The following is a 24,235-nucleotide window of genomic DNA, read 5'->3' as shown; positions in this document are numbered from 1 at the left end:
ATTTCCTTACCTAAGGCTTATTGGAAATTTTTATATTCAACCATAAAAATCATATAATGTTTGAAAAGCTTGGAATCCTATAATCAAAAACATTATAAATCCAAGAACATTTTGAAATCTTTCAGCTCAAACTTCTTAGTCCACGTTACAGATGAGGAAGATGACTCTTAAAAAGATGAAATAACTCTTCCACAATCACATATACATCAGAAATTCTTCCCTAATATGCCAAAGGAACTTCCTTCTCATTTCACTCATATTAATAAAGCATTCACTATCTAAAATATTAACATATAAATGTATAACTGTAGCTGTCCAATTACACGAATGGACTCGAGTTCTTTTCACCACTAAACAGAAAGAACCTTTATTGAAGGCTTCCTCCTGATTGGTGAAAAGAAGCTATTGCAGTAGAATACCAAGGAATAAACAGAAAAGCATAGCAACAACTGGATTCTGCTGTCTCACTACCAAACACCAACTTAATTCATTTAACTCTAATGGGGTGGTATCTACATTTGACCTGAAGCTTCTGATATTCCATTTGACTGTGATCGGACTTACAACATGGAAATCCACTACTGATGGGAAGATGAAACTGAACACCGCTAAAATAAAGTGTATTTCCAGCTAAAACAGACAAGTATTTTCATTTGAAAATGAATGTCAGACAAGCGGCAATTACAAGGAAACTGGAAAGTACCAGAACATAATAATTATATCGGTGTCAACACTTCCTTGTAGCGATAGTAGCTGTGGTGTGTGACATAACTCACTACAGCATGTGAAAACCACATAGCCAGAAGACTTGCAACCAAGTCTCATCGTTAATCCCATGCTATGGCAACAGACATGAAAGATAGTTGTACTTCTGACAGTCATGGAGGGACCTAATTTCTTAAGGAAGAACCTTCAAATCCTACAATTTGATAGTGTGGTGCTCTATTCCTAGACAGGCGAGAGACACTTTTTTTTTTTTTAATAATGAATGCCGTGTGAGATTAAAGCCTCTTTCTACATTTCCCTGGAGAAAGATATTTCTACCATCTTATTCTTTTTTTATTCTTTACAGCATACAAATTACGAAGATAGAATGAAGCTGACTAGCGAAAGGATGCCCAACAACTCTTCTAGTTTCTCTCTATCCCAACAGATCACGGAGAAGAATGGTACATCATTTTCACTGTATGTTAACTAAGTTTGCCAGAGTCGAAGAGATGAGAAAAATGACTTATTGATGCCAAGGGGATGGTTAATTTTCAGTCTTTACTAGTTTTTCTGTAAGAATCAACTGATTCTGACTTTACTCTCAGCACTCAAAAATATCTTTCTAAAAAATGTAAGTCAGGTATTAGATCCACTAAAGAGATTAAAGTTATGCTTTACTTGAAAGTGACATTTAATTCTACTGTGGTTTTAATAGACTTTAAAAATCAACATTGACAGTAATTGACTTTTTTGGCCAGGGTAGTTCTAATTAAGGCCTACTAATAAAGCATTTCACTCATCATACAGCAGTTTTTCACCCAAACTGCAATTGGCTGCATTGCTGGAGCTCCGGCCAGGCAGAAATCATAGTTCAATAGAAAATCATCAAATATTTCTTGATTATACAAGAGGCAAGTGATGTGACAATACTTTTTTTCCCAAGATAATACCTTTTCTTTAAACTAAGAAGGTCAATTTAGGAATGAGAATTAAGAATAACTTATTAATAGTGATCTATGAATCCTGTATTATCTATTACTTCAACAGATAAAATTAATGTTGTGTGATTTTAGAATTCTTTGTCTTTTTAAAAATCAGATCATTACCGTCATGCTGATTTGGTGCAAAAAGCATTGACAATCTTGCAGAAAAGAATACTGAATGGGGATGCTATGGCATATTTCTTACGAGGTCAATTATATTTTGAAGAGGTATAGTTTTTATTTTTATTTTCTATAACATTATTATTCACTCCCCATAACAAAATTGCCATTAATATTTCTTATATTGCTATGCGAAGGAAATGATCTCAAATACTTTAGATGATGGTTATGATTTTAGCTATGACTTTGGCACCAACTAAGAGAGGTCTGACTTTTCTCACCAAAACCATTCTAATAAATGTTATTAATGAGAGTCATTGCATATCCTGGAAAGTAGATGTTAGAAGAACTATGTGAACTATTATTCCAACTTCACTATAATACATCTTAATTTTTCACTTAATTCCAAAGAAACATGAGAGAAAAGACCATCTCTTCCAATTCCTCACCACCTGTTGAGTATTCGAAAAGAGTTTCATCTTTACCCCAACTTACCCTCTAGTCTTTTGATATCTTCACTCATACGGGCAACAATACACGATGAGTAACCATCATACACCTTATCATCATGAGGGTAACATAGCATAGCAGTTAAGAGAATGACCTCGCAGCTTTGGGCATAAGTTCAAATTTGGTCCTCTTGCTTATGAATGTATATTCTTGAACACAAATGCCTAACCTCTTGATGCTTCCCTCATTTTCTTCACCTGAAAAGGGGTGTGAATAATGTGGTTTTATAGAGCTATTGTGGGTGTTTGTTTTTGTAAAAGTACTCACTAGTAGGATCTGGTTTCTCATGTTTTCTAAGTGTTTGCTGTTATGCTAGGGATTGACATAGTGATGAGGACATTAGGATAGTTCCAATTTCATAAAGCTTCCAGTTATTCTAGTAGGGGAAGATAATAACTTCCCCTACTAGAATTTTACTAGAAATTACTATAAGCACAATAAATTGGCACTGTGATTAATAAAAGCTTGGGAATAGGTTGGAAAGAACTGGTGATGAAACTAATATTTGAAAGAAACGGGACAGATAATGCAAACAGCTAAGGGGAAGTGGGTGGCAGGTAAAGGTGAGAAAGGACACAATATTCCAGGAAGAAAGCTTAGCAAATTCCAGAGATTCAGAGAACTCATGTGGAAATAAGCAAAAGAGATAATGACTCTAAGAGGAGCTTTAGACAAAATGTAGTAGTAAGAAGTCCTTGAAGTGGTAATGAATTGATTAGAGATAAATATGGAGACAAGAGGGTATTAGCAGGAAGTTACATTAGTTTGGGCAAGAGAGGAAGTCGTCTCAACCAGAGTAGCAGTAGAGCAGAGAACTGAATTTATTTTGGAGACACAAACAATAATATCCTGGACTTAATTAGTGGGGAGGAATGTATTTTGAGGGGATGATTAAGAGTTCAATTTTTAAGACATAATGCTTGGGATGTCCACTAGTCAGCCAATTAGAAGTGTTTCAAAGTAAAAGTTTGTTTCTAAGAGTCTAGATCTCACAGGAGATCTAGGTCTGGGATGAAAGTGCATACTTGATATCTTCCAGAGTGTGTATGTTACTTAAAATCATAAAAACTAAAATGAAAACAAAATTAAAGTCATGAGAACTAAAATGACTTCCCCTTTCTCTTCCTTTGTACATTGTATTCTAACCTTTCTAGCCCTCTCACACACTGTCTAGAAAAGAGTATGAAGCTCAGGCATTTACTCATTGTTATGTGTTCTTTGTTAGTATTTTGATATTTTATAAGTTAAATTATAGTATTTAGGAAGAGAAAAATCAACTTTTTTGGTTTTTGTTGTATTTCTCTCTTCTGTACTTTCAAATAATGATCTCTTTCCACCATGCATACTTTAGTGTGACATTTTTCATGATGGATTAAGATAAAGGTCCCATATTAGAACGTACATCTTTGCATATTTTTATCAGATTAACTATTGACATTTAGCTGATTGGTATTTAACACATATAAGTCTCGATAGGACCTGTGGGGTAATTCTAGAGAATTGCACCTTGTTTTTCTGTTTTTTTCTCTAGCTAGACACTTGTGAAATTGGAGGACATAAACCAAGATAGCAGTAGATATTTAATAATAGTGTAAATCCTGATGTTCACATTTTCTTTGGGACTTTGATCCAAGCTCTACAGTTTCTCACACAAGGAGAATAATGTGTCAGGCTAGCTGAGCTTAGGGAGATAATAGAAATGAAAGTTGAAGTACCTACTCCACACTTTTCCTTGCCATTTCCCTCAGCTGCCATATTTAGACTTATCAAATTGATTTCACAGTGTATTGATTGCTAACTGTGATCATCTTGTGAATTCCATAAATATGTTGCTGTCATATTTTATTTTACGTGATCCTACTAGATATGACTTAGATAGCAACTAGCTATCTTAGATTACTTTGAGATCATAATAACTATAAACCAGTCTTTTCTGGGGTCTTATAGGGATGGTATGAAGAAGCATTAGAACAATTCGAAGAAATCAAGGAAACTAATCATCAAGCAATATACCAGCTAGGAGTAATGTATTATGATGGGCTGGGGACAGATGCAGAACCTGTAAGTTGTTGTTTTATTCCAAAAATATAAGATTTTATTATTAATAACATTATTTGATATACTTAAATTATTTATATTTTAATAATATATTATTGTATTTCAAGACTAGCTAAACATTTAGCATCTTAAAAGACAATAGTAGAAATTGTTACATTTATATAAAAATATTCTTTTGTCCCTTTTCTTGCTACCATTATCTACCACAACTGTGTGCTTTAAAACAAGGGTTGGAGCAATAGTACAGTGGATAGGGTGTTTGCCTTGCATGTGGCTGACCGGGGTTTGATCCCCAGCATCCCATATGGTCCCCCAAGCACTGCCAGGAAGAATTCCCGAGTGCTAATCCAGGAGTAACCCCTGAGCATCGCTGAGTGTGACCCAAAAAGCAAAAAAAAAAAAGTATTTCTGACTTTGGGGCTGGAGTGAGAGTATAGCTTGCAGGGCACCTGCCTTGCCCGATGCTGAGTTGGGTTCAATTCCAGGCACCCTACATCCCATACCTGAGAACCGCCAGGAATAATGCCTGAGTGCAGAGCCACCGGTAACCCCTGAGAATCACTAGGTGTGGCCCAAAAATCAAAAAGAGAAAAAAACCAAACCCCAAAAATAACCAGTGAACTAAACCAACAAACAAAAAGTTTGAATGATTACTTCAAAACTACCAGCACAGGCGCTGGAGCAATAGCACAACGGGTAGGGCGTTTGCCTGCACGCAGCCGACCTGGGTTCGATTCCCAGCATCCCATATGGTCCCCCGAGCACCACCAGGAGTTATTCCTGAGTGCATGAATCAGGAGTAACTCATGTGCATCTCTGGGTGTGACCCAAAAAGAAAAAAAGAAACCTACAAGCACATGGCCAAAAGTTATATAATAAAATATAGAATAGAGTAACTTCAATCAAATATAAAAAATGTTATTTTTGAGACCATTCCTCTGTCTATTGCTCTATACAAAAAAGGAATACGTGCATATGTGTGTTTGTGCGTGTGCATGTGCATGTATGTGTGTGTGGTGTGTGTGTGTGTGTGAGAGAGAGAGAGAAAGAGAGAGAGAGAACTCATTTAGGACTCAATTACTTGGACATGTTTGGAGATAAAAGAAAGACTACACTATGATATTTAGATATGAGTATTATAAATTTCTTTATATGATTTTTATTCTTTTTTGAATTCAGGTTCCAAAGAAATTTTGTGCATCATCAAATAAAAATTGAGAACTCAAAAAATCAGATATTTATTTCGATTCTGTGTTTACTAGAATAATTTTCGTATTATGGTGGTCTATTAAAAACTCCAAAATATGTCATCACAGAACATCAATCCAAAAAAGTAATTTCAAAATAAGAAAATGTCAGAAGCTTTCAAATTTGGACCTCACTACTTTATGAGCAGTATGATGTTAGGAAAATTACTAGTTTGCACATTTATTTCTACCTTTGTATAATGAGGATAAGTAAAACTAAGTCATGGTGATTCAAGTAAAAATTTTTTCAGAAACTAAGTTAGACTTACAGCTGCACTTCCTCCCTCTCCCCATTGGCCATGGCTGATTTGGTCCATTACTCTGGCTCTTCAGGGCTGCCACCAAACATTGCTCAGAACTTTTTCTCATACAATGCTTTAAGGTTATATTACCAATTCAATTTTTTTGGATGAAAATACAAAAGAAAACTAATGTAACTCAACTTTGCTGTTATTAGGCTGAACAACATATAAGAGTAATCTAATGCAGAGGTTATATAGGAAGTATCCAACAAGTGTTCTCTGGGGCTGGAGCGTTAGCGCAGTGGGTAGGGCATTTGCCTTGTACGCGGCCGACTCAAGTTTAGTTCCCAGCAACCCATATGGTCCCCAGAGTCTCACCAGGAGTAATTCCTGAGTGCATGAGCCAGGAGTAACCCCTGCACATAGCCGGGTGTGACCCAAAAAGCAAAGCAAACTAACAAAAAAGTGTTTTCTTTCCTAACTCTGGGATTATACTCTTAATCCCTGAAATTCTTGATTTTTTGCTGTTTTGTAATCATGGAATCCTATAATGAACTGAATAAATAATGACAATAAATATCTGTATTGAATATAAGATATTTTATTAATTTCATTTATAATTCAGCTTGTTAAAGTTTAGTAGCATATAGAACCAATGACTACCCTGCCTTATCCAAATTTAATACAGTTGACTCACTCTCACTGAAATAGCCTCCTCTTCAGCATTTAAGATGCCCTGGTTTTATCAAATTCTCTCATATTTCATATGTGTCTTTCTATGATCTTCTCTGTGATTGTTTTTAAAATTTCTGTAAGCCCTATCTTAGTCACCTTTACCTGGTTCTCCTCATTCTAAATATTGGTATATGTGATAATCTAGGCCCCCCCCCCTTTCTGCATGGCACACTTCTGCTCCTCTTACTCTGTATAACCTCGTTTAATCCCATGAACATTACTTTTAGAATTATTTTCTCTGAGAGCTTTTATGGGGCATAGTATCCAAATGCCTTTAATGTACCCAACCTTTAATTCTCTTCATGAATCTTAAGAATCATCTTCATTAGCTCTTGCTTGATTTCTTTCTCCCTCCTTGTAATGGAAGCTACACAAACCGGGGTCTTTCGTTGTGAGTCTCACTGACTGACTGACAAATAACCAAGACACTTGCAATAATGTCAGACTCACAGAAAAGTCTTAACAAATGTTTCTTGACTAGTCTTGTGAGCCCCTGCTAGCAACCCTGTTTTGGCTCTCATCTCAAGGGGATTTTTCTCAGAGGACTTTTCAAGAGAAATAGCATATTTATCCAAGAAAAGTCATGATGGCAACTATTAAGATAATAAAAGATTTCCCCTATTGCAAAATCAATAATACATTTAAAGGATAAGATTTCATGATCAAGGTAAGGTTTAACCCAGAAACTTAATAATTCAGTGTAAAAAAATCTATGAATAACCTAATTTAATAGTTTGAATAAAGGAAACCACAAAATGGTTTTGTATGTATTCAAAAGGACTATGGAAAACTCAATATTAATTATAATAAAAAATATGTATTTTTAAAAAAAAGCACAATGAAGAATGGTTTCTTAAAACTTAGGAATAACCTCTTAAAAAGTCCAATTGCAAAGCCTTTTCACATACAGAAACAAAAATCTTTTCCACCTTCACACTGATTCACTCAAACTGTCTTCTGAACACCTTTCAAACCTGGTCCAGCTCTTTCTTTCTCATTCCCTTTGTTCCAGCAGTTGAAGCTCATAGTGTCACTTACCTTAATTATAACAAAAATACCTTAATTATAATAAAAACAGAACCTCCAACTTCTGCCCTTGTCTCCAAATTCATCATTCAAACTGTTCCCCAAACCTTATCTTTCAAAAATATTAGTCTGATAATATTTCATCCATCTTTAAATATGTTCCAAGACTTTTATGTTGAAAGTAAAAAGAAAGGCATATCATTCGCATGTTTCTGTGGCCACCTAGCTAGGTGGTTACCAAAAGACCATATAAAATAATATTTACTTAGTAAATTCTTCAATGTCCAGACAGATGACTGCCATTTTGAAATTTTCCCCAAACTCCAAGTTTGCTCTCTTTCCCTAATCACTGCTGTAAGGATCCTTCACCAGGCTAATGAAAATAATTTACTGTGAATTTATCTGAACTTTACACTAGAATCTAAGTTTGGAACGTTGAGTTCCTTTGGTCCCACTCATACTCAGAGCTGTGACATGTTTGGTTATCACACAGTTTATGCCTCTCTAGTCACCTGCCTCCCCATACATTCTGTTTCTATTGCTGTGTATTTCCTCTTCATCTCCCACTGATTACTTTTCTTCTGAACTTTGCAGCTGACAGGGAAAGTCCCTACATCCTAAGTTTTTTCCCAGACTACTTCCTTCATGTCTTTGCTTTATTAAAAACTTAGTTTTCCACAAACCACTCTTTGTTTTTTCAATTTTAATATATTTTATTTTCATAAAAGGAGTTCACAGTAGTTCATTACAGATAATATTCAAACACCATTCCCATCACCGAGCACCTTCCCACCACAATAAGAGGTAAGTGTATAAAGATTATTGTATTTCATTCTGGAGCCATTTAACCCTATAGATAACAGAATACATGCAAGTAATTTAAACCCAAACAAATGTGTGCTACTTTTGTAAGTACGTGAGACAGAGTAAAATTCTGCATCGCTCTCTTCTGGGAGCTTTAATGTATAGTCTTTGGGTCTTGGCCATTGATAAGATTACTTGGTACCCGGGGCAGTTTGTGGGTGTGACTGCGAAGCTACTGGAGAACTGGGGAGCTGGGGGGAAGAGGCCCAGCCCCAATCCGAGCGGACTTGGGGATCTCAGTCATGGGTTGCTGCATTGGAATGCTTTCCGCCCCAGATCCCAATATATTATGATCTTCGAAACTGGAGCCGATTTTATTTCCATATTCCAATTCATTTTCCTGCCAGTCTTTCTCCAAGTGCAAAGTCCTATTTTGAAATTGCTATTTCACTCCTGTCAATGACCTGGTCATTTGTTCATGCCTCAACATTAATCTGAAGGCTTTGACTCCGGGATTACAATTTTCTTTTCCAGGTTATCTGGACATTTTCCTCTGTCATTTCAACGATGTTTTTTCCCCTCTGGACATTTTATCTGTCATTTCAACGATGTTTTTTCCCCTCATGAGTGTAGGCGTTTGTCAATATCTTATTATTCTTCAAAAACAAAGCACCTACTGGTTTCTTGACCTTTTGCATTGCTATCTGATTTCAATGTCGTTGATTCCTGCTCTGTTTTGATTGTTTCCTTCCTTCTGCTTTGAGATTCATTTTCTTTTCTTTTTCTGGCTTCATAAGCAGTGGGGTTCTTATTGATTTGAGTATTTTTGTCTAATTTTGTATTGTTATGAACTAGCAGTGCTAAGTAATAATAGCTGTAATAACTTTTCAGTTTCTTAGATATAACAAAACTTAAATGTATGATAACATTTCAACTTCTGCCCCCTTAGCACTGCTTTTGATATTTCCTTATGTTCTGATAGTCTGTCTTCATTATCATTTGTCTCAAGAAAACTTTTTTTTATTCCTTCTTTAGTAGCCATTTACTGAAACAACAGAAATGTCCAATGAATGGATAAAGAAGTTGTGAGATATATATATATATATATATATATATATATATATATATAGAATAGAATACTACGCAGCTGTAAGAAAAGATGAAATCGTGCAGTTTGCTGCAACATGGATGAAACATACCGGGTTAAGCAAAATAAGTGAGAGGGAGAAGGACAAATAGTGTCACTTATATGTGATACTGAGAGATGATCTCACTAATTTGTGGTATACATACAGAGACAAAGCAAGAAAATAGGGGGCTGGAGAGATAGCACAGCGGGTAGGGCATTTGCCCTGCATGCAACCAACCCAGGTTCAATTCCCAGCATCCCATATGGTCCCCTGAGCACCGCCAGGAGTGACTCCTGAGTGCAGAGCCAGGAGTAACCCCTGTGCATCGCCGGGTGTGACAAAAGAAAGAAAGAAAGAAAAGAAAGAAAGAAAGAAAGAAAGAAAGAAAGAAAGAAAGAAAGAAAGAAAGAAAGAAAACAAGAAAACAAGAAAATAGACAGTACCAAACAATGGCAAACACTTGGATTTCAAAACTGGTAATATTACCAGGAAGTGGAAGGAAGAGTTAGAGAATAAAGAGATGGACTAAAGGTGACATGAGGATATTGGAGGAAGTCATTAAGCATTTTGATGGTGGAGGGCTGGCGTAATCATATGCTTCAATATCACAAACATCAACAGTATTGTAATAATTACCTAAGCTATAGTAAAAATTAATTAATATATAATTAACAAATATTAAATAAACTCAGTACTGTATAAGAAGAAGGAGGGACTAAAAATGAGGTCTGCTGAGAATCATGCTCCGGGAGTGTTTATAGCAAGTGCTCACACCAGAGGAACAGAGAGAGGATGGAAGGTAGTTAAAATAGTGAGATAGGGACTCAACTATACAGCCAAGAGTTTGGATTGCATTGTAAGTGCAGTGTGATGACACTAAAAAGAAAATTAATGTTTTACATTTAAAAAATGTTTTTGTGTCTAGAGAATGAAATAAATAGGGGAAGACGAGTAGAAGCAGGATACTCATAAGAGACCATTACAATACAGTTCAGATGAAGTAATAGCTTTAAAGTAGCAAAAGTGAAAACAGAGTAGAATGTGCAAATTTAAGCCTATGTATAAGAATATACAAAAGTTACTGAAATTGAGAGAAAGTCAGGGACCAGGGAAGGAATCAGGATAGTTCCTACTTTCCTGGCTTAACTGGATCCGGCCACCATTAATTAAAGTGAGATGAATGGGAACAAACAGGATTGGCATATGGGAAGAAAACTGATATATTTGTGTTTGAATATTATATTTAACTACACTTGATCTTAGCCAAAAGGCTGAGAAGCAACCCACCAACTGGCCCCCTGGCGCCGTGTAATCCCATCAGCGGCCAAGACTCAGAGACTATAAAACCCAGATCCCGGAACCGCGCGACATCTTATTATGACATGTTATTATCTCATTCCTACTTTGGACAAACTGGCAGGTTACCGAATGTAGCCTGCCCATAGGGCAGAGTCTGGCAAACTCCCCTTGGCGTACCCAATATGCCAAATACCAGTAACAATGATGGGTCTCATTCTCCTAAAGAGCCTTGAATATAATCTCAGGGCTAGGATGAAGGAGACGTTACTGGGGCCTGCTCGAGACAATCGACGAATAACAGGATGATTTGTGATTTGTGATTGTGATTATATTTAAAGTTGCCTGTAAATACTCTCAGTAGAGATGTCAAGGAGAGAGTTTGGAGCTCATAGCTACAGGCACGACTAGGAAAATAGGTGGATCTTCTCTGTGGATCAATGACACTCATAACACAGTAATGGATAGAACTGATGAATGAGGAGAGGAAGAGAAGAAAAACAGGCCAACAACAGAGAGAGGGATCTCTCCAATCTTGAGTGATGGGAAGGAAGGTAATAGCCAACAAAGGAGAATAAGTAGCGGAAGTCAGGGAAGATGGAGGAAAATCAAGGGGACATGGCAATCAGAAAGTGAGCCGGAATTTTTTTTTCAAGAAGCAAATAACTGTCTCAAAACATAGTAAAAGACGAGTTGAATGAAAACATAACTTACTGTTTGATCGCTTAAGGTATATTTCACCAGATACCTTGACAAAAGTATTTTCAGTAGAATCATAAGGAACCAAGATTAGTGTGGGTTGAGGAGATATGTGAAGATGAGGATGTGGAGATAAACATTGACTTTTGTATGAAATGTAACAAATACATGTGTTATGACTCATGGGGATCTGAGTTAGAGAGTTTTCCCCAGAGATTAAAGATCCACAATATATCAATAAACTTACACATAAGATCTTATAGACAGGGAGAAAAAGGATGGTTCAGGAAAAAATGAACAAGATTTGGTGCTTCTTTTGATTCTGATTTCTTGGTGAATATGCTTGCTCTGCAGTATGTACATGAAAATGGAAATAATAAAGAGAAAATTAGCAACACCTCCTACAAAAAGACCACACACGTACACACACACACTGTCACTATATCTATATATATCTATATATATATAGAGAGAGATATTTGCTTTTGGGTCACACCCGGCAATGCACAGGGGTTACTCCTGGGTCTGCACTCAGGAATTACCCCTGGCGGTGTTCAGGGGACCATATGGGATGCTGGGAATTGAACCCGGGTCGGCCGCGTGCAAGGCAAATGCCCTACCCGCTGTGCTATTGCTCCAGCCCCAGCAGTCTATATTTTTAAAATAAAATACAAACTTTACAATGTAAAACCATGGGCTGAGAATAACTGAGAGGAGTAGGGACAATTAAAATTTAAAAAGAAGAGTATCTTCTCTCCCAGGAAAGCAGAAATGCTAACGGATGTGACACATTGATAGGATTGCTTGCCAGAACTTAGAGGCCACACTGAAATATGTTCAAAGACTTGAAAAATGACCTGGAAGCATGGCTATATTCCTCCCCAGACATGATCAGTCACTTGAGTGTAGCAGAATAAGCAGAGAAATGAGGTATTTGCCAAATTGTTCAAGGGCCCTGGAGAGAAAGGAGGGCAAAGTGAATATGGAGAAAGATACAGTGTAAGTTGGTAGGCTGGAAGTTGATGCAGCTGAGAAACCAGGAAGAGTTGGGAGATTCAATGAGTTGGTTTGTGGCAATTCCAAAACAGAAGAGCTTTAAATGCAATTACATATAGAGACCAGACGAACAAAAAAAGATGACAGTATCTGAAGCTTTTCTTACTGAATTTTGCAATAAATTGCTCATCGATTTGCTCAAGCGGGCCCAGTAACGTCTCCAATGGAGACTTTGTTGTTACTGTGTCTGGCATATCGAATACTCTCGGTAGCTTGCCAGGCTCTCCGAGAGGGGCGGAGGAATCGAACTCGGGTCGGCCATGTTGGCTGCGGGCAAGGCAAACGCCTTACCGCTTTGCTATCGCTCCAGCCCTTGCAATAAATTAGCCTGATCAAACAATTAAGCCAAGAAAACGGGCAAATAACAAATTCTTTTCCTTGTTATCATGTTCTTTCATTAATTTACTATTATTCTTGATACAAAGTTGAACCAGAGTCTGAGAATCAAATAACACTTCCTGTGGTCAGAGGATAGACCCACTTTGTAATATTCACAGAGATATTTTGATTGACGTTTTAATTTAATTGTTCTATCACTGTATCACTGCCATCCCATTGTTCATTGATTTACTTGAGTGGGTGCCAGTAAGTAACATCTCCATTCATCCCAGCCCTGAGATTTTAGCAGCCTCTCCCCACTTGTCTTTCCCAACACTGCCGTATTGGAGGCTCTTTCAGGGTCAGGGGAATGAGACTCGTTATTGTTACTGTTTGGGGCATATTGAAGATACTACGGGCAGCTCGCCAGGCTCTGCCATGTGGGCAGGATACTCTCAGTAGCTTGCTGGGCTCTCCGAAAGGGGCAGAGATACTCCAGGGAAAAAACTGAATTGTTCTACAGAAAAGTATTTTAGTTGCTCTAGATATTACAATATCCATTTATTAGTTTATGTGCAGTTCATTTTAAATTACTTTGGTAAAACTACAGGAACCTTCCAGAAGTCTGCTTTCGTTTTTCCAATTACCCCCAGTCTTAGAGTACTTGCCCTGATATAGACATTTAATTGATATATCATAAGCTCTAAAATACGGTGTTAGAATTTTTTGAAGAAATTATAAAGGAAACACATCTATCCTTTATATCTGTTACATGTGTACTGGTCTGGGGCTTCTTCTCTTCCTTCCTAGCCTGTCAACAGAAGAGGCAAGGGCTAGCTTAATGAAGTCTCAAATTTTGAATATCTAAAAATTGACTTTTGTTTTTGATGGTTTGTTTTGCTCGTTGGCAGTTATTTCTTTATGCAATTGGAAAAAGTGTATTTTTTATATTCTAAATCATATGGCTTTCCTTCATTCACATGATAAAGCCAATGCCTTTTAGAAATCATTCTTTATGTTGTCTTGATGTGTTGCTGCAGGCCACTGGGAGGATTCACCAAGGAACTCCACACAGCTAATATTAACATAATGTCTTGCTTTTGTACAACAGAGTTGGGTAAACCAGAGTTGAGGGTTTAAAAAGAAAAAGAAACAAGCTCATTTTTTAAAAGTACCTACCTCACATTCATGCAAATTAACCCCCAAAAGTGACTCACTAAATTCAAAACTTTTCTTTTTTTCTTATATTACTGGGCTATTTAGCCAACAACATGTTGAAAGAACAGTGAGATCAAAGCCAGACTAGTCATTTTTCTGTCAAATGCTGTTTTTTCCTTTTTGGGGCAATGCTTGAACGTTTATGTCTGATGGATATTTGGGTGAGGCAGGGGTGGAGTGCAGGCCTTTTGGTGATAGCAGATGGAACTTCTGGGCTTTCTTTGTGACTACATTGACATCCTATGAAGATTAGTGTATACTTATTATAAAGTGACAGTGTCTGAAGAGGGAGCACACTATTTGGGGTCATCAGTGCAATGCAGGAATGATGGACATGCAAGAAGTTGCCAGGCATTATTGCCTTTGAAGTATTCTAAGATTCACATGTTAGTTCTACAAAAGGGTTAAGCGATTGGAGAAAGGCAAACATAGTAAAACCCATATTGAGACATAATACAACACTGGAAGCTATAAAATAAAGGAAATGCTGTCTACCCCAGAGCTCAGAATGTTTTTTTGGGGGGGGGGGGTCACACCCGGTGATGCACAGGGGTTACTCCTGGCTCTGCACTCAGGAATTACCCCTGGCGGTAATTACCCCTGGGGACCATATAGGATGCTGGGAATCGAACCTGGGTCCACCACGTGCAAGGCAAACGCCCTACTCACTGTGCTATCACTCCAGCCCCAGAATACTTCTTTCTTACTATTCTTACAGAATCCAGGACAATCATCTGCTTGGGCAGAGTCATATCATTGTATGTGTCAGAGGTGCCTGGTGCATTGCGACATTGGGATAAATGGTTTGATGCTTGGAATGTGGATCAGTGGTAGGAGGGTTTTGTAAGTGTGAAGCCCTGGTTTCTATCTCCAGGACACCACGCCAGCCACCGCCCGCCCCCGCCCCCCGACATATATATACACTTTGAATTTAGTTTGGGTAGAGCAGAAAGTGAATATTTTTCTTGGTTGTTGTTTTTCTCCTTTGTGGAAGGAAAAAGGAGTGGAGTATATGAAGAAAATTTTTGATTCTCTGTGTCCCAAAGCAAGACACTTAAAATTTGCAGCTGCTTACAATCTTGGAAGAGCTTATTATGAAGGATGTGGTGTTAAAAGATCAGAGGAGGAAGCGGAAAGGTAATGTCACCTGAGAACACATTTGTGTTCTAAACAAATGCCGAAACAAATACACTTCACGTTGCCTTTCTCTTTCAGACTCTGGCTTTTAGCTGCAGACAACGGAAATCCAAATGCTAGTGTAAAGGCACAAGGTATCCTAGGATTGTATTATTCAACAAAGGAACCTAAAGAATTAGAAAAGGTAACATTTATGTTTGATTTCTTTGCGCATTGTGTTTAGATTAACATTTGTTTAGCTCTTTAAAAGAAAGGTATTTTGGGTTTTGTTTATGTGGTTTTTGGATTTGGTGCCAACACCCAGCAGTGCTCAGGAATTACTCCTGGCTCTGTGCTCAAGAATCACTCCTGGGGGCGTCTGGGGACCCTATGGGATCTAGCCAGGGTCGGCTGCATGCAAGACAAGCCCCTTACCTGCTGTTCTATCTCCAGCCCCCTGAAGGGAAGGTTGAGAAATAAGTGTGTGGCTTTCAATCTCTCTTAAAGTACTCTAAAACGTAAAAGAAAACTCACATTTTAGGATCTTAAAGCTCTACTTAGGAATATTCTTTCTACTCCCTTGACCGAAGAAGACCTGGGGTTGAAGACCATTTTCTATGCTTTGGAAAAACAATATTTTGGGCCAGAATGCTACCAAAGTTAAGGTACGTGCTTTGCTCGCACCCAAACCTAGTTCAATCCCCATCCCGTGTTCCCCAAGCACCACTGAGATGACCTGGATATTCCCCAGCACCAGAGAGTCAGGGCAGCTTTTCACTCTCAGGCCCTTGCATTGCAGTTTCCTGAGTAGATAAGAATCATAGGGAGGGGCCCTGGGTCTCCTGAGCTTGGGAGACCCCCTCCTCAAAAATAAATCCACACAACTGCCATCCAGGAGTAACCCCTGAACATCCCCAGATGTGGCCCCAAAACAAAACAAAACCAAAAACCCCAAAACAAAATCTACACGGCTTCGATTCACGGTCACGGTCCTCCTGTTGTTCGTCGATTTGCTCACTCGGGCCCAGTAACGTCTCCATTGGAGACTTTGTTGTTACTGTGTTTGGCATATCGATACGACACAGGGAGCTTGCCAGGCTCTGCTGTGCGGGCGAGAAACTCTCAGTAGCTTGCCGGGCTCTCCGAGAGGGGCGGAGGAATCGAACTCGGGTCGGCCATGTTGGCTGCGTGCAAGGCAAACGCCCTACCGCTGTGCTATCGCTCCAGCCCCGCAGGAAATAAAGAGGGATTGTCTTGAAATTAAAGTTGAAATCTTTTAAGTATGATTAAGTTGATATTAACATTTGAATGGGAAAAGCAACAAATAATACTAAGAAGTAAAATAAAATAAGAACTAATTCACTTCGTTTAAGATTTTTACAAAAAGCTTATCAAGGGATCACAAGATTTTCTAAGAAGAAAGGGAGAGAGAGATGAGGTGTTAAGGATAAATGTGTAAGAGGTGCCAATGGTTATTAGACACTTCTCGGTTGACTGAGCTGCCTTTTAGAAGTCAGTATTTTTTTTTTAAACTTGTTCAAATTCACAGCAGCTGAGTACAAAAGCCAGGACACTCTAGACTAAGCATGACTTGACTTATAATTGTTGGATTCTGGGATCACACCTGGTGGAGTTCAGGGCTTACTCCTGGCTCAGCACTCAGGGATCACTGCCAGGAGTTTATTGCCAGGGATGGAACCTGGGTTAGGCATGTGTAAGGCGAGCGCCTTACCTACTGCTTTAATCCTAAGTCACCTTTGATCGTAACTGCCCTTCATAGATCCACCTAGAACTCCGAGGACCCCTCAGCACTGACGGCTTTCCTCTCCTACAGGACTCTCCAAGCCTCCCACCCCCTAGACATTTCCCGCTTGCCACCTTCTCTAACCTTTCAATGGAAATGTGAAACTCTCCAAAGCGGCGACAACACACCACACGTCCTTAGGACTCTAGCTTAGAATGATTGGAAAATCAGGGCTGGCTTGAACTATTAGCTCCTAGACAGGAAATTCATAGTACTGATGTATGTACATTTTTTCTTTCTAGCAACTTCCCTGTCATTCCACCTTAAGAATAATCACACAGATGAAATGTTGCTTTTTGTTTTCAAAGGCGTTTTATTGGCATTCAGAAGCATGTGGCAACGGAAATCTGGAGTCCCAGGGTGCACTTGGGCTCATGTACTTCTACGGACAAGGCATCCGCCAGGACACGGAGGCTGCCCTGTATTGCTTGAGAGAAGCTGCGAAACGTGGCAACGTCTACGCTCAGGGGAATCTCGTGGAGTATTACTATAAGATGAAGTTTTTTACCAAATGTGTTGCTTTTTCCAAAAGGTGAACAAATTATATCAAAATATATCGAGGCTGGAGAGATAGTTCAGCAGGGTAGGGCGCTTGCCTTGCAGATGGCTGGCTTGGGTTGGATCCCTGTTATCACATATGATCGCCCAAGACCCACCAGAAGTAATTCCTGAGTGCAGAGCCAGGTGTGAACTCTGAGCACCACTGGGTGTGGCCCCAAACAAAAACAAAAAGTATGTATAAGCCCCTGACTAAAGCCAGCTGTGTTCATCCAACTTGTCACAAATATAGAGTCTGCAAAAGGAAGGCTATTGAGTGAAATATGACTAGTGCAACTGAGGACCAAATATTAGAATTTTCACCATATTTTATTTAGTCACATGTGGCCTAATGTCTTCTATATTGGACATTATAATTTGATGTTACAGGTCTTTGGAATTTCAGTGTTCTCAACCCTACAGACCTAAATGCTCTTGTTCAAGTTTCTTAGCTTGGTGGGGGCAGGGAGCGGCTTTCTATGTCTACTACAGGGCTTCAAATATATATAAAATAGTCTGCATATCACGATCACAATCATCCTGTTGTTCGTCGATTTCCTCGAGCAGGCACCAGTAACGTCTCCTTCTTCCTAGCCCTGAGATTTTAAAAGAGCCATTTCAATGCTCTTTCAGGATTAGGAGAATGAGACCCCATCATTGTTACTGGTATTTGGCATATTGAATATGACACGGGAAGTTTGCCAGACTCTGCCGTGCGGGCAGGATACTTTTGGTAGCCTGCCAGGTTCTCCAAAGGAAAAAATAAGATGTTGCGGCCACGCGCTTCCGGGAGCTGGGTTTTATAGTCTCTGCGTTGATGGGACCAACCTGGTGTGGCGGCAGCTGATGGGTGTGACGCCTACCTACTGGAAGACTTGCGGGGGTGGGGGGGTCAGGTGTCTGGGTGGAGAAGTCTGCATATCATTTATGAAAAAAGTCTTTATTCCTTCCTACTCAGCTCACACTATGTACTCATAGATTTTTGGATTAGGGGCCACACCACAGTGCTCAGGGCTTACTCCTGGCTCTGTGCTCAGGGATCACTCCCAGTGGTTCTCAGGGAAGCATATGTGATACCTGGGATAGGACCTGAGCTGCAAGGCAAGAGTCCTATCCGCTGTACTATGTCTGAGGTCCCTATCCACTGGTTCTATAACAATGCAATTGCAACCTAGCTGGATGTAGCACTGTAGCACTGTCCTCCCATTGTTCATCGAGTTGCTCTAGTGGGCCCAGTAACGTCTCCATCGTGAGACTTGTTGTTACTGTGTTTGGCATATCAAATACGTCATGGGTAAAGCCAGGCTTTGCCGTGTGGGTGAGATACCCTCGGTAGCTTGCCAGGCTCTCCGAGTGGGGCGGAGGAATCAAACTCGGGTCAGCCTCATGGGCCGCGTGCAAGGCAAACGCCCTACCAGCTGTGCTATCGCTCCAGCCCGAACTTAGCTGGATAAGGACTGTAAGTGAAGATGATTCAAATATATCTATACTAATATCTTAAAAATATGTGAAAGTTTCTTTTCTCTGAGCCCAGGTACTTTTCCACACTTCCTATGATGTACAAAAGTAATGTGCCAGAAGAATTTATTCTACCCAGTTCTAGCCATGTTACCCTAAAGATGCTTCTCCCACAAAGCTCTTCCAAAAGAGACAGAGCTCAGGGCTCCTCTTTCTGGCCCGTGTGAGGTGGGCCTCCCTCTCCCATGGAGGATGAAGACCAAAAGAGCAACTTCGGTTCTACCTTCTTCTTCCCACTATTTTAACTTTCAGGAAACTGGTCACCTAAAATCACACCTCAAACCTCTGGCGCCCATTTGGTGAAAATGAAAACTTTGGAGAATATCTATCCACAACACAAACCTTCAGAACAGTCTGGGGGAGGAGGTAGAAGGAAAGGCAAAAACAAACAAAATTCAAGAACGTTCTGTTATTGTCCAGATTCCTGCTCTCGTAATATAACAGTGAGCATGGCATTGACTACATCTCCCTTGCACACAGTTCTTCCTATTAGGGCTAGACTTATAAAGGATTACCTTGCTGAGGTGCCCACAGCCCCAATTTTATTTAGGTACCAAGATTAATAATACTCTCAATGCTTGTCTCATGCTTATATGTTTCCAACACCATACCCAGCGCAGAGTGCTGCTTCCTTCCACCAATATCTCGATCCCACCCACGCCCCACCTACATCTGCTCTTCTTTCCCTGTGCCCCAGCTAAGCGCAGTTCTGAAAACCAGATCTCTAGTTCTCTTGTCTTTGGCCACTTGTTGCCCTCTTACTCTCATCTTAATATCCCACGTGTATCGTTCTGTACCTATCCCTTTCCTTCTCATTTCATGCAGTGTGATATCTTCTAGTTCCAGCAACATAGCAGAAAATTGCATGACTTCATCTTTCCTTATAGCTGCATAGTGTTCCATTATGTCTATATATGCCAGAACTATTCATCCATAGTTGGACATTTAAGTTCTCATATCCTGACAACTGTACTAAGTGCTACAATGAACACAGGTATGCATTAATGTTTTAATTTTTCAGACTCAAATGCCAAGAAGTCATATCAGTGGGTCATATAGGAATTCTATTCTTTTTTTTTAAGAAATCTACATATCACTTTCCATGGGGCTTGAACCAAGAGGCCATGCCCACTAGTAGTGGATATGGGCTCATTTCTCACCACGTCCCTCTCAGCACTGATATTTCCAGGCTTTTTGATATAAGCAATTCTCACTGGTGTGAGATGATATCACTGTTATTTTGATCTGTAGTTCCCTAATGAAAAGTAATGACAAGCACTTGTCCACACACCTTCTAGCCATCCATATGCCTTCATTTTTAAACAAAGATAGGCTAGTTTCTTAATGCATTTTCTGGTTTAAAAACATGATTCAAGGAAATAGAAAATGTTCTGCTGATTGTTCAAATCTGTAGTGTTAAGATTATACCTTATATATTATAAGATCAGTATATATAATATTATGAAATAGCACTGTCACTGTAGCACTGTGCTCCCGTTGTTCATCAATTTGCTCGAGTGGGCCCAGTAACGTCTCCATTGTGAGACTTGTTGTTACTGTGTTTGGGATATCGAATACGTCATGGGTAGCTTGCCAGGCTTTGCCATGTGGGCGAGATACTCTCGGTAGCTTGCAGGGCTTTCCGAAGGGGTGGAGGAATCAAACCGGGGTTGGCTGGGTTGGCCTTTTGCAAGGCAAACGCCCTACCTGTTGTGCTATCGCTCCAGCCCATTATGAAACAATATTACAAGAAAAAGGAAATCTTTCTTTTGTTGCCTAGTGGTTATAAGCCTGAGGCATGGCAACTTTAGGAAGCATTTTTTTCCTTCTTCACTGGTATCCATTGTTCTATGTCTCCTTTCCTGCACAGTAAATAATTCTGATCACTTTGGAAAATCACTTTTGGCACAAAAATATTTTTGGAAGCATTTTGTAAAAACTGTAGCTTTTAGCTGATGCTCTTTTTAACTGCATGTTTTAATACCCTAACAGGATTGCGGACTATGATGAGGTTCACGATATCGCCATGATAGCCCAGGTGACAGACTGTCTCCAGGAATTCATCACCAGGGGCATGGCCACAGCTTCCTTCTACTATGCGCGCTGTCTTCAGCTTGGCCTGGGGATCAAAAAGGACGAGGAAGCAGCTCAACACTATTACTCTAAAGTAAGCTGAGAAATTACTATAACTAGACCCAGATATCAATTTTTGTGTTTTGGAGACTTGAGCATCTTTTATGGACTCATGATTTTTTCTAGTCTATGCAGAGAACTATGCTCTGCAGTGGTTGTCACAGAAGTAGACTGACTGCAGACAGTTCTGTCAGAACTTATTAGCATAAATGTCCTGTGCCTATTTTGGTACAACTAGTTATCTGCTCTCCCACCTGCAGTCTAAGTGTCCAATATGCCAAAATGTTTAAGTTCAGATGGCCGTGTCCTCTCTCACCAGGAAAAAAATGTTGAGGGTCGGGTTGAGATGGTATGGTAAAGACAGTATAGTGAGTAGGACTTGCAGCAACTGGAGTTCAATCCTCGGTATCCCATAAGATCCCCCCACTACTGCCAGGAGTGATTCCTGAAACCCCCAGAGCACTGCTGAGCATGTCCCCAAAACAAACAAAAAATACAAAATTTTGTATTCTAGTACCTGGGTGAACTGTGATTTTAAAAACCATTATCATGCATGACCTCTACCACACGGGAATATTTGTAAGCCTGATACAATTCATTAAAATAAGCCTTTTTGTGTTTCACTTCTTCTGATCAGTTTATTTAGAACTCAAATACTTTTCATCTCTACAATTAAGTACCAACTGAAAAGTGGGTATCCAGAGGGAAAGGGGAAATCATTATGAAGAATAACTAAGTGCATTTCAGATGTATTTTTTTATTAGGTCGGAGAGATAGTACGAGGGTTAAGGTACTTACCTTTACTTGCAGCAGACTCATGCATGCATTTAGTTCCTGCCCCAGCCCCAAACCAAAAAAATAAAAATTAAAAAGTCTTATAGTTTAGGTAACAGTTACAACTAGCAGGTAACAGTTAACATTGATGGTATGAATGCACAAACTCACTCTACCCTTCTCAACCAAAGTGCCTAATCCTTCCACCAGTATCTATGTCGATGTTACTATTATTCAACCTCTTCAAATGCACATTTTTGTTTTTTTGTTTTTGGCCCCCACACACCCATAAATGCTCAGAAATTACTTTTGGCTTTGTACTCAGGCATTATTCCTGCAGTGCTCAGGGGGACCATATGGGATGCTGGGGATCAAACTCTGGTCAGCTGCATTCAGGGCAACTTGAACTCCTTGCCCACTGTATTATTATTCTGTTCTTGTTCTGATTTGTTTTGGTGGGGCCGAGGGCTACACCCGGTGTTTCTCCAGGTTTACTCCTGGCTATGAGCTCAGAAATCACTCCTGGTTATTTGGTGGACCATATGGTGTAGTGGGGATTGCTGTATACTAGGCAAATGCATTATTCGCTATATTATCTACCTAGCCCAGGTGCGTTTTTAAAAGAAAAACAAATCAAACACACACACACACACACACACACACACACACACACACACAAATTTAGGTCCATGAAGTCAAAATTAGAATTTCAATACCACTACAATTTTAGCATACAAATTGTTGAGTCTGAGTAGGGGAACAGGCAAGAAATAATTTTCTCAGACCCTCACTGGAATTTCATCAAATTACAGCAGTTGTTCCCAAACTAGTCTGTATACTGAAATCACCCTGAATCTTGAAAGAAAAACAGGCCTAACGTCAGGACCCATTGCATCATGCTTTTGACACTACCCACAGGTGGTCATCAATAATGCTACCTCCTCTGGTGTCATCAGAGCAGCACTATAAGTTCTTCCTGGCCCCTCAGGGACTCTGAAGCACACAGGGGGAAATTCGCATCTAAAGTAAAGAAGCATTTCCTAATTAAACTATTGTGGAAATAAACAAAAGTTTTCCCTAGAAACAACCACCAAATATCTAGTGACCAGTTGTCACAGATCCTTAAAGGGAGAGTTTCTGCTCAGAGTGAGGTTTGAATGCAATCACCCCTGCTGTGTCTCCATATTCTCAACACTCAGTGCAAGGAAGAGGTACCTACTTCCTATTTACTTACATAATGACCCTCAGTACTTCCGTTCACTTGGCTGCCATGATTCACTAGATAATGGTGGGCATTTTACATATTTGAATGGCATTGGGTACTAGCATCTGTGTGTAAATTCCCTTTATTATTGTCACTGATGAAATGCTTCTCTTTTTCAAATGATAATGAGCATGGTTATTTTTAGTACAATCTATTTGGATAGACTAATTTAAACTGCTATTTGGAAATCAGAAAAGAAGTGTATCTTTTTTTTTGGGGGGGGGGTTTCCTGGAGGTACAGCCCCCCTCAGAGCCCAAGAGTGTGTTGTTGCCCCTTCCAGCAGTGCTCAGAGCCTCCAGCCTTGTGCAAAGCAAGAGGCCCTGATGTCTGTGATATCTGCCCAGACCCTACAATGTTTTCTTTTTAAAAACATGCTCTCAGGAGCCAGATAGGACAGTGGGCAGGCGTTTGTCTTGCGTGCTGGCAACCCAAGTTTGATCCCCAGCGGCACATATATTCCCCTGAGCCCTTCAAGGAATAATTCCTGAGCACAAAGCCAGGAGTAAGGCCTGAGCACGAATAGGTGTGGCCCAACCCCTCACTCCCCCCCCCCAGAAAAATTACCCTCACAAAACAAAAAAAAAATTCCATAGTATTCCAATATTTCACAATATCTATTTTTTTTTTATTTTTAGGCTTGTCATCTAAGCCCTGCATTGACAGATGAGCTTCAAGCTTTAGTTATTCATCAAAAAATTTAGAATACAATGCACTTCAGCCAAGATCAGCAATTCCAATCCCTCAGGATATGTGTCTGTTTTCTGCATTCCAAGTCACTTTATTCTGGGAATTCTGATGATGATGTAAACTTCATTCAATTTTCTGTAATTTTTCAACTTAAAACCTAACTACAGAATGCAATTGTCCTCAGCTCTTAGCCTACAGTCTAAATCAAGTCAAATATTGAAATCCATTGCAGAAACCAAGTATGTTTTTCT

At 39.4% G+C, this 24,235-nt stretch overlaps 1 protein-coding gene across 1 annotated transcript; it reads left to right on the top strand.

Annotated features, from left to right (window-relative positions):
• Nucleotides 1–1,093: 1,093 nt before the first annotated feature.
• Nucleotides 1,094–23,998, top strand: LRP2BP (LRP2 binding protein). The gene is made up of 8 exons (XM_056114269.1): nucleotides 1,094–1,169; nucleotides 1,807–1,919; nucleotides 4,269–4,382; nucleotides 15,145–15,287; nucleotides 15,366–15,471; nucleotides 17,379–17,602; nucleotides 21,118–21,292; nucleotides 23,933–23,998. The coding sequence occupies exons 1-8, from the start codon at nucleotides 1,094–1,096 to the stop codon at nucleotides 23,996–23,998; spliced, it is 1,017 nt and encodes a 338-aa protein (XP_055970244.1).
• Nucleotides 23,999–24,235: the final 237 nt, after the last annotated feature.

The sequence above is a fragment of the Sorex fumeus genome, unplaced genomic scaffold, assembly GCF_029834395.1.
Source record: "Sorex fumeus unplaced genomic scaffold, SorFum_2.1 ptg000024l, whole genome shotgun sequence".
Lineage (NCBI taxonomy): Eukaryota > Metazoa > Chordata > Mammalia > Eulipotyphla > Soricidae > Sorex > Sorex fumeus.
Note: the sequence above shows the minus strand (reverse complement) of the source record. Positions and strands in the feature narration are given on the sequence as shown.